The 13413-nt window shown below is 51.0% G+C and overlaps 1 protein-coding gene across 1 annotated transcript; it reads left to right on the plus strand.

Annotated features, from left to right (window-relative positions):
- Positions 1-7100: 7100 nt before the first annotated feature.
- On the plus strand, positions 7101-13261 carry LOC309889459 (coiled-coil domain-containing protein 68-like; the record flags this gene model as incomplete). The annotated part of the gene is made up of 10 exons (XM_082782316.1): positions 7101-7110; positions 9373-9515; positions 10574-10717; positions 10939-11064; positions 11180-11308; positions 11742-11824; positions 12130-12448; positions 12571-12654; positions 12861-12937; positions 13195-13261. The coding sequence occupies 10 exons, from the start codon at positions 7101-7103 to the stop codon at positions 13259-13261; spliced, it is 1182 nt and encodes a 393-aa protein (XP_082638442.1).
- Positions 13262-13413: the final 152 nt, after the last annotated feature.

Raw genomic sequence — 13413 nt, forward strand, 5'->3', positions numbered from 1 at the left:
CTAATCTCTGTGTGTTCCCTTATCTCTTGATTTATTGCAGACATTTACTTCTAGTTTGAAAATTCCTCATCAGTTTCCCAAGGAATTAATTCAGTTTTTTTTTTCAAAAGGACAAAGAAACAAAATAAAGGAGGGTTGAGGGAAGGAAATGGTTTCTAAATTCAAATTGTGAGGCTAATTACGATAATTATTTCATGAAATAATATAGAAACTTTATCTATATGAGCGTAGTTGTTTCGCTGAGAAAAAAAAATATATTTGCACGTAATCTTAATTGAACGCAACTTCTGAACAAGACAACACTTTGGATCATTGCATTTTAAGTAGTAATGCTTGGGAAAGCCAAATTGGCCCCAAAATGTGCTCCTTGGGCTCGGGCAGGGCTGTCCCAGTGTGTGCAAGGTCCTGGGGTGCCCTCGGTTGGGGTGTCCCCATGGGGGGCAGCACCGCCGCACCTCGGCGAGCGGCCTCCGCGGCGACTGAGCGATGAAGTCCATTATCCTCAATTACCTTTAAGTGATTCCAATCGAGATTTGATGCGAATCCACATGAGACAAATTAAAACAATTAATGGACAATCTGGGCCAGTCCTCGAAGGGAAGTGCTTATTGTTTGCGTCTGGGTTTTTCTTCTCCATCAAGCGTGCCTCCCGCACACAGAACCTATTAGCTCCTTTTTGATTAGGAAAAAAAAAAAAAAATGAAAAAAAAAGAAGAATCATAATAATAATAAGTGCTAATATGCTGCGTTTCTTGAGGGAGAAAGGCATTGCTGCTTGGAGGGCTCGCTTCCCAACAAAGTTCAGTGTGTCTCCTCGGAAAGGAGCCACCTGGGTGGTGATGGAGCATCTCTGCTTGGGAAGAGGAGGTCTCACCCAGGCGTCCTTAGCTTTTAGCTGCTGGAAAATGGTTGAGCTGGAAAGCAGGGAGTTACCCTCCCTGCCTGCCAAATTCCCCCTGGGGCTCAGCGGGGTCGGGTCCGGGCCTCGGGGATGCCAGCACGCTCACGGGGGGCTCGTGGAGCACACGCTCCTTAAAACTCAAAGGGATGGGACGCTGCTACGAAATGAGCAGCTGTGCTCAGGCTCATTTTGCTCAGCAAGCGGCAATTGTGATCTGGGTTTGGGTCCACTGCACAGCATTTCTATAGCAGTTGAAAATTCATTTCATTTCATTATCGGAACTGTTCAAGCACCCCACTTTGGATCAGAGAAATCTTTCTAAACCTGCAGGAAACTCATTTACCCCTGCTGAGGCTCCAGCTTCTCTTCCCGTATTAAGGTAGCGTTGTCTTCCCTAGGAGTTCTGGCAGGCACACACACAAGATTTGTTCTGAGGAGGGAAGGAACATTTGCCGAAATCCGGGGTGGAAAGGAGCAGCATTATTACTCTTCCCTGCTTTATTTAGGTCTGTTTCAAGGCTACTTTACTAATCTCTCATCTGTTACAAATACAGTTCCCGATGCATCAGAAAGGAGAGCGCTGCCTTTGAGGTGTCGTGATGTAGAACAAAGAAAAGACCGTCTGCCCTCCGAGATTTTACTAATGAAGACACTTGCGGTGTCATTAAGTTGAAAAGAGGGGGGAAAAAAAGAAAAAAAAGAGGCAGTAATCAAAGTGGGATGCTTTCAGATGGGGACTAATGCAGGAGGGCAGGTACCTTCCCCTTCCCAGCACAGCAGGACTGGCTGATCCCCGCTGCAAAACTCGACCCCGTTTCCTGATGGCAACGATTCAAAGACCCGCGAAGTTTATCAAAATCAATCCGTTTACTCCAGAAGTGCACCAATAAAGATTAATCCGAGATCAGATTGCCTGCGTTCATCGTATTGAACTTCCACTAGCGCAGAATAAACGCAGGGTGCGTAGCAGAGCTCTGCGTGCTCGTGCCCTACGACACCTGCAGCAACTCCTCTGCGCCCTGAGTGATGCTGTGAGCTTTTATCGGCCCCGTAAGCTTTCACCATCAAATAAATGACCTGCATTGATCCTGTGCACATGGAACAAGTTACTGAATGCAATTAGGGCAGCTGGAATGAGAGGTGTGCGTTGCAGAGAGGAATGACCCCCCGGCGACGTGTTTCGGGGCTCGCACCCTCATGCTGCAGCCTTGCCGGTGCTGCTTTCGGCTTCTCTTGGCACATTTTGGAGTCTCTTGCTTCAGCTGAGCAATATGTGGAAAGAGGCTGTTGCCTATCACGTTATCTTGTCTTTGAGGAAGGGCAACTGTTCTGGAGTTCCTCTTAAAAAAAATAATAAAATAATGACAAATAAATAAATAACCACAGTGAAGGAATGAGAAATGAACTTTTTATTTTTATTTTTTATTTTTTTTAATTTGGTGAGAATCTGCAAAGCAAAGCTCAGCTCAGGCAGCGCTGGGTGGCAGCTGGGTGGCAGAGCTGGGTGACAGAGCTGGTGGCAGAGCTGGGTGGCAGCACTAGGTGGCACTGCCTTCCCACTGCTCCACCCGCACCTCCTGCATCCCCTGCATCTCCTGCATCCCCTAAACAAGAAAAAAAAAATAAAAAATAATCAATCTCTTTGCAGTTTCCTGGGAAGTGAGGTGATGGATGGGGCCGAGCATTAAACACCTCTGGTGTGGCTTGTGTGAGCGATGCCGCAGACCCTGGGCTGGTGCTCGTGGTCCTAAATCGCCAGCAGAGCTCCCACCCCATTAACACCAGCAGCAAAGCGCCTGCTGAGACTGGGGATGGGGCCGTGGCATCATGGCAGGCACCAGCACCCCAGCACCAGCACCCCATGTGCAGACCTGCAGACCTGCAGCATCGCCCCCCATGGGACGCCACACCCCATGGGACCCCAGAAAGTGCCATTAACCCCATGCCATGAGCCAAAGGCACTGCATGGAGAGACGCTGAGGTTTCCCATTTGGGGATTTGCTTCTCACACTCGTGTCTAGATGGCTTCAGAGGTGTCAAGCTGACGTGTTCGTACACATGGCGCTTCCACTCGCTACCGCAACCCTATCAAAATAAATGGAGGTACGGTAAAAACACCCAGAAATCGTATTTTGGAACAGCTTTTCGCTGCGCTTTGCACGGTTTTTGAGCAGCGCTCTCGTTTGCCATCTGACATTTGCTTGGCACGGTTTTTCCTGGCATGGGAGCCCCAAACGTAATGCCAAGGTATGAAAGGCAAATCAGTGCTGAGCAGCACAAGGATGGTGACAGGCGAACCGCCCCGCTAGAAATAACATCAGTGACGGTGTTTAAAGACACGAATTCTCCAAATGTGGATTTCAGCCAAGCTGTCGTGGACAAGGAAGGTTTATGGGGTCTGGACCTGCTGTGCTTCGAGAAGTGCAGCTGAGGGAATACCACTGGGTCACTTTTCTTCTTCACGTAGGCAAGAAAACGCGTCTTGGATAGCCGTCCTCAGCAGCAGCCTGTGGAAATAATTTTATTTTCTAAAAAAAAAGGGTCCGTACTGACATGGGAAAGGGTTAGGGCTTTAACTTTTGACCAAAAGCAATATTAATGGCTTAAGGTGTGTGCAGTAACCTCCACAATTCTCTCCGCAATCCTGCGTTGGCCTCAACAGATCGGGGTTTCTCCCATGTTTCACTCACCAGAGGGCTGCTGTCCCGTCCTGTACATGGGGAAGCCCAAACCCTGTCAATGCCAACCTCTGGCAGTGCAGATCAGTACGAAAATAGTCTCTGAGGGCTACATCCACGCGACCTACTTCAGGAACTGCGTGGCACAGGGATCAGGGTGGAGGTGAGTGCCGCCCCTAATTACAACACCACTGGAGTGGGTTTTATAAGGAGAGATTTTTTAGAGCAAATGATTTATTTAGGAAAAAAAATAAAAATAAATAAATAAACAAGCTCTTTGGTTCACAAGCTCTTCCGTACGCATGAAATGGAAGGAACACGTTTCAAGCTTTCGTTCCTATTTAATTAATTCCAATTAGTGGCTGGCTAGACCAGGCGCAAATATTCCTTCCCTTTGCAAATACCAAATATTGCGAGGGGACCTATTTAGTCGGGGGTAAGCAGGCGTTGCCTAGTCTTGGTTAGACGCTCTTAAAATGTCTCTATAAACCGGGGGAAGAGTGAGGGCTTCATTTTCCTGCTAATGTTATGTTTTCAGCCCAGGCGCGATAAGAAGAACCCTTTTTTTTCTTCTTGCCCAAACTGCTCATGCAACAAAACTCTTATCTTAAAAAGACATTGACAGGAACAGTTAACGCACTGTATAATTAAAGCAATAAATTAATTACCAGGCTTCCCTGGTGACTGTTAAGCACTTGAGGCAAAAGAGCTGTCTTTTGCTCCTTCTTGCAGGATTATTGCTGTTGGGTTCGAACATTAGCTTCAGCATCTAAGCTAGGGCACTTTCCCTGGTGCAGGCACAAAACACTTCCCACCTGTAGGCTGCTGGAGGAGTGTTACCAACAGGTTTGCAACCCGCTGGCCGTGACGTCCTGCAACACACCCTGAATTTTGGGGTGATTTGGGGTGATCTCGGGCCAGCCTCGCTCACAGCTCCCTCCTTGGGGCGCAGCCTGGGTGCTCGATACCTCTGCATGGACACACGGACAGCATAAAGGGACACACGGACAGCATGAAGGGACACGTGGACAGTGTGCTGGGACATTTATTGAGTTTGCCATCACATCGAGATGGCTCGAACACACCTTGGCTGCGTGCTTCCCGGCAGGCAGCAGACAGATGACTCACGGCTCTTGTTGAGTCTCTGGGCCTGGCAGAGCCAGGACATAATCTGCGCTTCTTATCTAGAAATCCCAACATTAAAGCTTTGTTTGAGTAACTCCTTGCCATGTTTGTCTGTGGAGAGTGGCTCAAAAGCCGTCAATAAAAGGCTGGTTTTGTAGGGTGAGCTCGGCTTGAAGGAACTTTGGGTCTTTATTAAAATTTCTAAATCCTCATCTTTAATCTTCCTCAGCTCTGGCATGAAGGCTGGCTTCGGGTAAGGGATTTGGGGAGCAGGCGGTGCAGGAGCTGTGAGCAGCCAAGGGCAAGGCGAGCTATGGGGCCGAGCATCAGTGGGGGCAGCACGGGGACCGCCGGCCGTGCGCTGTGACCGGAAAAACCTGAGTGGGATCGGACGGGTTTCCAGCAAGGAATGCACTTTGCCTCGCTAATCAGCGATCCTCCCACCAGGGAAATTGCTGACTGAATGCTCACGGTGTCTGCTGGCAAACCTGTGGTTACACCCACGGGGTTCATGGGCAGGAGCGGCCGGAGCTGGGACGAGGAGAGGATGGCATTTCCGCGGGCAGCTCAGGAGCCAGCTCCACGAAATGGCATTTCTGCACAGGATTTGGATATTTGGTGCTCCTTTCTGGCTCTCTCCTGCCTGAAAGCTCCTGAAAATGCAGAAGCGAAGCACAGAATGAAAGAGCCATCGTGCTTCCAGAGTATGAGTGATGCAGCTGCATTACTGCTTATGTTTTCAATAGAGAAATAAAAATAAGTAATCCTCCTTCAGAGATATATATAAAGTTTCTTTCCATATTATTCATCAGGCTTTGCTCCAGACCTCAAAATTTGCGAATGATCTTAATGCTTTACTCAGCAAAACCCACAATGGAAGTTTGGTGGGAAAACCCATAGTGACATAATAATTTTCTCTGTTCTCTTTTGAACGAGTTTGTGGATATAACTGTGCTTTTGTGGAGGTGAAACGGAGATATTTGAATAATGACAGTACGAGGATGAGTAACTGAACAAGCTCCAGGGGCTGGGAGACCTTCCCGTCACAGGCTCAGCTCCCTGCACATCCCATACGAACCTGTGGCTGAATCAAAACAGGATGCGGCGGGGAGGAATGATGAATCCCAGGGCAAGTCCGAATCGCTAACCTAAATTCCCGTGGCTCATCGGCCTCCCCTGCCATGTGGGTGCTACACGTGAAGCTTACACAAGGCTGCGTGGAGCACTGCAGCGTGCTGATAGCTGGGCTGGCAGCTCCTGCAGTACCCCGTAAGTCACCTCGAAACGTCTCCCCATGAATAAAGGTCTTCAGGCATCACCCCGTGTCAACGCTAGCAAGTGATTTAGCAAATCTTACACCCTCAGAGACTTCCTGGGGGAAAGCACAGCGGTGTTTGCAAACCATTTGAGACGCAGCCTCAAGGCCACGCCAAGCTGCATTTTGCTTCCCCTGCCGTAAGCAGTGAAGGGAAATGAAATCACCTGGACTCTGCCTTCCTGGGCTGCTAAACGCAGCTGGAGCCAGCTCCAAGGCTCACAGGGGACTAAAGATTAACCACCAGTGGGTGGGTAGGAGACGAAAAACCTCCTCTTGTGCCCCCATTTTAGAGATTTGAGTTTCCAGAGCTGAGGAAGGAGCAGTCCTGGGGATGTGCTGGGTGCTAACTGGGCTCGGGGTGGTTTTGGGGTGTGCTCAGCCTCTCACCTTGCTGGGGAGAGGAGACTTTGGAGCTGGGCGCTGCCTCGCCACTGTTTGCTCTCTAAATGGGGCTGGGACCAGCCTGACTTTGTCCCACACCTCACACCCGAAGGCGAGAAAGGAGCAGCACGTCCCAGGCAGAAGAAAAGAGGAATCATGCTTTATTATTCTTATTATTTCTGATTATAATTAATAAGACAACCCCCTTGCCCTCCCAGAGAACAGACAGCTCGCTGGGGCCAGCAGCTCCTGGCCCTCAGCCCGGGACAACGCTGGGGTCCCAACAGTGCAGGAGGACACCATGAGGGGACACCACGAGGGGACAGCATCATGTGGGGACACTATGGTGGTGGGTGGGTGCCCAGCAGCTGCGCCACACAGCCTCAGCTTCAAGACGCTGCTGGGACGAGAAAACTGGGTGCAAAACGGTGGATTTTGGGGTTACGGGCGCGGAGGGCTTGCTGTGGGGCGGACCTGCTGACAGGGCTGCTGTGTTTGTAGCACTTTTATGACACGTTTTTCTCCCTCCGTTCCCATTTTCCCCTCTACCCGTGCAGCTCCAGAGGGGGAACGTTATAGGGGGAGGGCTGTGAGGGCTGTGGGGCTGGAGGCTCCGACCCAAACCGGGCCGGGCTGAGGCGGGGCCGGGCGGGGCTCGGGGCCGTGCTCGGGGCTCCCCGGCGGCTGGGGCCGAGCCATGTCCGCAGGTGAGGCTGAGGGAATGGGGGGAGAAGGGTTTGGGGGGGCAGGAGGCTGAGGAAGAGGAGAAGGAGGCAGAGAAGGAGGAGGAGGAAGAGGAGGAAGAGTGGGGGACCCGCTGGGTGGGTGCTGGGGGCACCGCAGCCTGCCCGAGCCCCGGGGGGGGAGCACCCAAAGGTGCTTTTGCTTTGTGTTTTGGTGTATTTTCTAGCAAGGGGTTGTTAAACAGCGCTGGGAGCAGCCACAGCAAGCAGCTCCTGCAGGCACAGGCATGAAAAGGGGGAGGAATGGTGGCTAAATCCTTGTTCAGCTCTGGGATGAGCGCCGTGGTTGTTTACCTGGCAGCTCCTGGGGAGCATGGGCAGGGAGAGACCGGGTGTTGGGGTACGGGGCTCTGTCGGAGGCTGGCATGGGGTTTTTTTACCCGAATATCCCCACTAGTTGCAATGAAATGTGTTAATTCTGATTAGAAGGGCTCCAGCCCTGCCTTCGTTTTGTTGCTGGTCCCGTTGCCCCGCCTGGAAAGGCGCTCGGGGCAAAGACCCAGATTTGGGGTTTATGGCACAGACCCGTCCCCAGTCCCTGACAGACCGGGACTGTGCTGGGGACCTTCAGGCCACCTTGCGGGGCTTTGCCCGCTCTTTATTTCTCCTGCCTCTGCTTCTTCAGGGCTAAAAGGCATTTGACCCCACTCACCCCAGGGGACGGGACCTGGAGGCTTCAGGCTGAACCCCCCAGGCTGGAGGGAGACTGGTGTGGGGTGCCCCTGTGTGGGGTGAGCTGGCAGCCAGGAGGAAAACAGCAGCCCCAGAGCGAGAAATGACTTTGTGTCAGCAGGGAACCATCCTCTGGAGCTATGGAAACCTCTTCCGTGTGCTCGCTTGAGGTCAAAGCCCTGAGGGTTGTGTCTGGATCTCCAGCTCCTCCTTGCCAGTCCCATGAAAATTACAGCCAGAAAGGGAGCTCTTCGTTTAACATCATTTTATTTTTTATTTTTTAATGCTTATTTATGGCTGATTTATGATTTAGTTTTCTGTATTGTCCGGCTGGGACACGGGTTAACAGAAGGAGGGGAAGGTCTGCAGCAGGGCAGTTGTGCAAGTAGCTCCTTGTGGGAACACAATTCCTCCTCCACCGCAGCAATAAATATTTCAAGTTGCCTAATTATATTTTACTAGAAAACGGGTTAATTAAGAAATGGGCTAGCCTGAGTGAGCTTCCTGGTAGTGCTGCAACACTCTGTGCTGGGATGACTCAATGAACACGAGGGTTTGCCTGCAGCAAACCATGCGGGGATGGCTCTCACCGACTTAACCCGCAGGAGCTAAGACCTTGAACTGCAGTGTCTTTAAATAAATGTATTTTTCAGTGAACTTTTATTGTAAATGATCTGCAAGGTTTGTAAAACCCAACCACTTTTTGTTTTGAGCCTGTCCACCACCACGCTGAGTGGTTTGATTAATCTCCTGTGCGAGCTTTAATTAGTTCCAGGTGCTTCAGAGGGGCTTGTTTAAAAACCAGCTTGCCTGATGGGCACCTGTAAGCTTGCTGGGACAGGCTGGAAACAGGGAGCTGGAGCAATGCAGGCTCCTTTCAGAGGAAAGCAGCTGACACTGGATGTCACCATTGTACAAGAGAAGCAAAACCGAGGTGGCTGGGACCTTCGTCTCGGTGCGTGACACGGGAAGAAGAAGCTTTATCTGCTGTCTCCCATCCGTTCCCGTAGGTAGTTTTGCTCCCACCCCTCTCCCGAGTGTTACGATGTTGTTCCTGCTTTGTGCTGCTCCTCGCATCTGAGCAGGACAGGTTATCAGTCCCCTGGGCTTGCTCTAATTGGCGGTGGGACCGCTCTGCTGGCTGTAATTGCTTTTGGTGGATAAACTTCTCAGACGAGTGGCAAAAGTTTTGTTTTGCCCCGTGTCAAATTGCAGGTGCGTGCGAGGCATTGGCACGTTTTCTGCCCGGAGTCTCCGGCCAAGAGTTTTCTGAAACGATGTAGGATTGAGGTTTAGGTTGCTAGCGAGAAGTTGGTAAGATCCTCAATGAGAATAATATGCAAATTCATTTATTTTCCCATCTATAAAAAGAAAAAAGAAAAAGAGGTGCCTACATTTTATTTTTATGTGGTTCTCAGTCTTTGTTTCTTTAAGCTTGCAACGCCTGCTTGGCTCCAGCACACCCCTGAAGCCGAAATGGAATTAAATGAGGTGGAGAAATGGCCTTGCTGCATTGAATTAAGGAGCCAAGCCCCTCTTCTCGCCCTTCTACAGGTCAGAGGAACGCACGCATCGTGACCACCACCCTGCTGCTCACTGAAGAAGTAATGCGGGAAGACCGGGGCTCGGAGGGGAGCTACGTCCTGTACGGCTCCTCCTGCGCCGAGCTCACCGAAGAAGCTGAATATGTGAAAAAGGTATTTGTGAAGCCTTGTTTTGTTCCCTCCTTCGCTTGGCAGCACGGTGAGCAATCGTGATAGCTGCCGAAAGAGAAGATCCCGACCACGCGTGGCTATTTACTACAAATATGATTTTCTCCACAGCGCTGCTTTAATTATAGCACGCGCTGTCTTGGGTCAACCACTCTGAAACCGAGGGTTTTCCACCCCTCATTTAGGGTTGTTGCAAGAGGCGTTGATGTGCTGTCCCCACCCAAATTCAGGGCTCTTGTGAGGCAGAGCTGGGGACACTTTGCGATAAGGAGGTGTTTAGGATGGGTGCCTTGTGCTTCACAGGTGACAGCAGCAGAACAAGGTGGGAGCTGATGAAAATAAAAGGATAAAAGGATCCAGCCTCACTGCAAAAAAGGATATATTCTGTGGTGGTGACATTAACTCAGGAAGGGAGTGTGAAGGGGTGGGCCAAAACTCTGCTCATTAAGAAATAATTGATCACAACAAGTTCTTTAAAATGCTTATTCCTCTTTCTGCTCAGGTGAGGAAGGAGGTGGGAAGAAAAGAGGCGAACAGAAAGTGATTTATGGTGTTTGAGCTCTTTGAAATGCCCAGGCAGCCCTTTGTTTTTAGGGGTTTATTTTTAACAAGCGAACTGGGAGGAAAGGAAGAAAGGCCGTGCAAAATGCCAGCGAGTTCTGGCAGAAATCTGAGCGGCTGCGGGTCGTGTTTCCTGCACAAACCGGGTCTCAGAGCGGAGAGGTGGACAGCAGCTGCTAACGTGTGTGTATGCGGCCTCACCTGCCCTAGGTGATCATCTAAAAGCGAATTATTCTTGCAGAGTACCAATGGGGGGAGCAGAAGGCAGCTGTTTATTAGGACTGATGTGCTGAGGCTTTAAAATATGAAGCCCTGGGGAGCTGCACTGCTCTGCTGGCATTGGGTAGAGCTGGCTGCTCTGCAACGCTGGCTCCTGGGAAAAGGAAAGGGGTGATTACAAAAAAAAAACAGCCTGTTTTAGGGGCTCAGTCATCTGTTTTTCCGATCCCTTAACCATTTTTTCCCCGTTTGTTCCCTTTTAGCAGCACCCTCCGGTGCCGGGCAGTTGCGCAGAGCCCAGGAGCAGCGGCTGGGGCTCGAGCTGCAGCCCCGTGGCGGCGAAGATGAGGGAAACGGAGCAGCAGCTGCTGCTGGTCAGCAGGGAGAACCAGCTGCTGCAGATCAAGGTATGTGCTGGGGGCTTCCCAAGGTTTCTCCTGTGCCTCGTGGCACGGGGGACAACAGTTTTTGGGGGGGAAGAGGCAGAGCTGCCTCGCTTCTCTGGCTGGTGTGAGCTGCTCTGTTCTAGCAGACAATGAAATTCATATTAAACCTCCTTTTTTGACAGGGGAAAATAGTGAAAAATGATTATATTGTATATAATTATTGTGAAATTCCCCCTTTCTAGCTGGAAGCCACGAGAGAAGCGGGTGTGCAGGCTCTCCGGGCGGCCTCCCAAAAACTCTACGAGAGCTACCAGGCTCGCTCCGAAGAACTTTGCAAAACTCAGGAGAAGGAGAAGCAGCAAATACAGGTACGGATCTCCCTGGGAGGGGGCACGACGGTCCTGCTCAGCTACCGAGCTGGTCCAGGAAGGTATTCTGAGCCCCCAAAATCTCAGCGGGGTCCTGTGCCCTCCTCATTTTCAGGCCCGCAGTCGGGAGCAGGAGGGAAAGCTGCAGCAGCAGGAGGAGAAGGCCACGGAGCTCGCCGGCGCCGTGGAGGAGAGGTGCGCCCGCATCGCGGCCATGGAGCAGCGCGTGCACAGGATGGAGGAGGTGGGAGGCAAAACCACGAGGTTTGGCAAGTGGTGGAAAAAGTATTTTTGAAGGATTTGTGGCCTTCTGGTAAAAAAACAAACAAAAAAAAACATCCTGTAAATAGAGTCGGATGTAGCACTTTTGTGGTACCCTCTGCTGGCTGAGCGTGGCCACTCAGAAGACCTGAGGTTTTTGCTGATTAAATAAAGGCAAAACCTGTTATTTTAAGAGTGAATTTTCTCGTGGTAGGTCAGTACGCTGCTATCTCTTTCTGGGTTGGTTTAAAGAGGTCAGATTTCTGTACCTACACCTGGAGTTGAGGTTGCTGTAGGCGGCTATCGCTGAATTTTTGGAGGCTGGCTAGCGGTCAGACCTAAAGCCGAATGTCTCTTGGTAAAGAAACGACAGGGTGTGTAATACCGTTCTCAGAAAACTGTTTTTATTTCCTTAGGAGAAGAAAACGCTGATGGAAAAGAAAACGTCCTATGAAAAGATGCTTCTGCAGATGATGTCGAGGAACGAAGACAGCAAACGGTGACTAAACGCACGGGGTGCAGCGCTCCCCTTGTTTCTGGGGGTGACTTTTGGAGGGTATCGCTCCCTACCCACCCCGTGGGGCTCCCAGAGCCTCTGCAGCCCCCCCTTACTCTTTTTTTTTATATCGGATAATGTTTTATTGCTTATGAACTCATTTGCAAATTCAGCCCGTGGAGTTATCGATGAGTTTCGCGCTCAGCAGGGATTCGGGTCGGAAGGGGGGCCTGCCACACGCAGTCTGGCTTATTCTAGGGCTTTATTTTATGGGTTTATTTGCTCTGCTCAGCCCAGGAGCTTTTATAAACTTGTGCTCCCCTCCTTGCTCCTGTCCCCAGGTGCCTGGCGGTGCAGCAGGACATCGCCACGCTGCGGGAGCAGATCGGCCACCTGCAGCGCCTGATCGGGGCGCAGCACCAGAGCCTGCGCCGCGTCATCCAGGAGGTAAGGCCCAGGCTGGGGGATGCAGAGGCCTCCATCGCCCCCAAAATGGGGTTATTGTGGTGGATGGGGCGAGCTCGGGCTGTAAACACGCTGTCACGAACAGCCCTCACCAACACGAGGCAAAATAAGGAAAACACGACGCGGAAATTGTCTTATACGTTGGGCAATCAATTAGCTTCGGTTTTTATTTGGTGAAAGAAGTGCCTGCAAGTCCCCTGGTGTGGCAGGACGCTTAATGCTGTGGTTTTACTCGTTTTTCGTGTTTTGGAAAAATCTTACAGCCTTCCTTTCTTAACTCCTAGGCGGAGGAATTGAACAAAGAACTCAAAATCCAGGACAAGAAAATAGAAGACCTGACCGAAAAGGTGACGGCGCTTGAGACTCAGGTAAGGCCAGGAAGGAGGAAGGGGCATTAAGCTGAGAGATCAGCAGTAGTCCCGTGAAATCCTCTTGTTTCTCAGGTTGGGAAACATCAGGAGAGAGAGCAGCAAAAAGCAGGGATGGCCCTGGAGTGCTGCTGAGCTGGGGGCAGCGCCTGGCTGTGATTTATTTGCATTACATCTTGTTTTGTTTTGTTTTTTTCCCCCTGCAGAATAAAGAACTAAAAGACAAAGTGGAGTTCTGGTCCGGCCAGCCCAAGACAAAAGTTTCAAAAGCCGTCCTGACAGAGTGAGTGCCTCTGCCCGGGGAGGTTTGGGAGAGCTGAGCCAGGCCTTGGGGGAAGGAATCTGATCACAGCCTGCAGTGGATCCCTCCCTGATGCAGGAAAGGGAGGCGGGAGCCTGCTGCCCACACGCAGGGCAGCAGTTACACCTCACTGGTGGTGTGAGTGTATAAGGAGGGGTGGGTTTGTGATGGATTTTTTAGAAAAAGAGGTGTGGGAAGGTTTCTGAGCGATCCCTGCTTTTCTCTGCTTCACTCCGCAGCCCCCTGCGGGACTACAGAGCATCCCCTTACCTGCTGCTGACCAGGATGAAGAAGCAGGACTGCTGAATGAACTTAATAAAACGAGGGCGTGCTTCTCCTGCCTTTGGCAGAAGGACTTCTTGTGTGGCAACACGTCTTCAACACTTGCTTTTTCTGAGACGTGGTGCAGAAGAGGTGCCGCGGAGCTGCTTTTGGGAGAATAAACCTGGAACCAAGGC

Source organism: Aythya marila, assembly GCF_965140915.1.
Source record: "Aythya marila genome assembly, chromosome: W".
Taxonomy (NCBI): Eukaryota; Metazoa; Chordata; class Aves; order Anseriformes; family Anatidae; genus Aythya; species Aythya marila.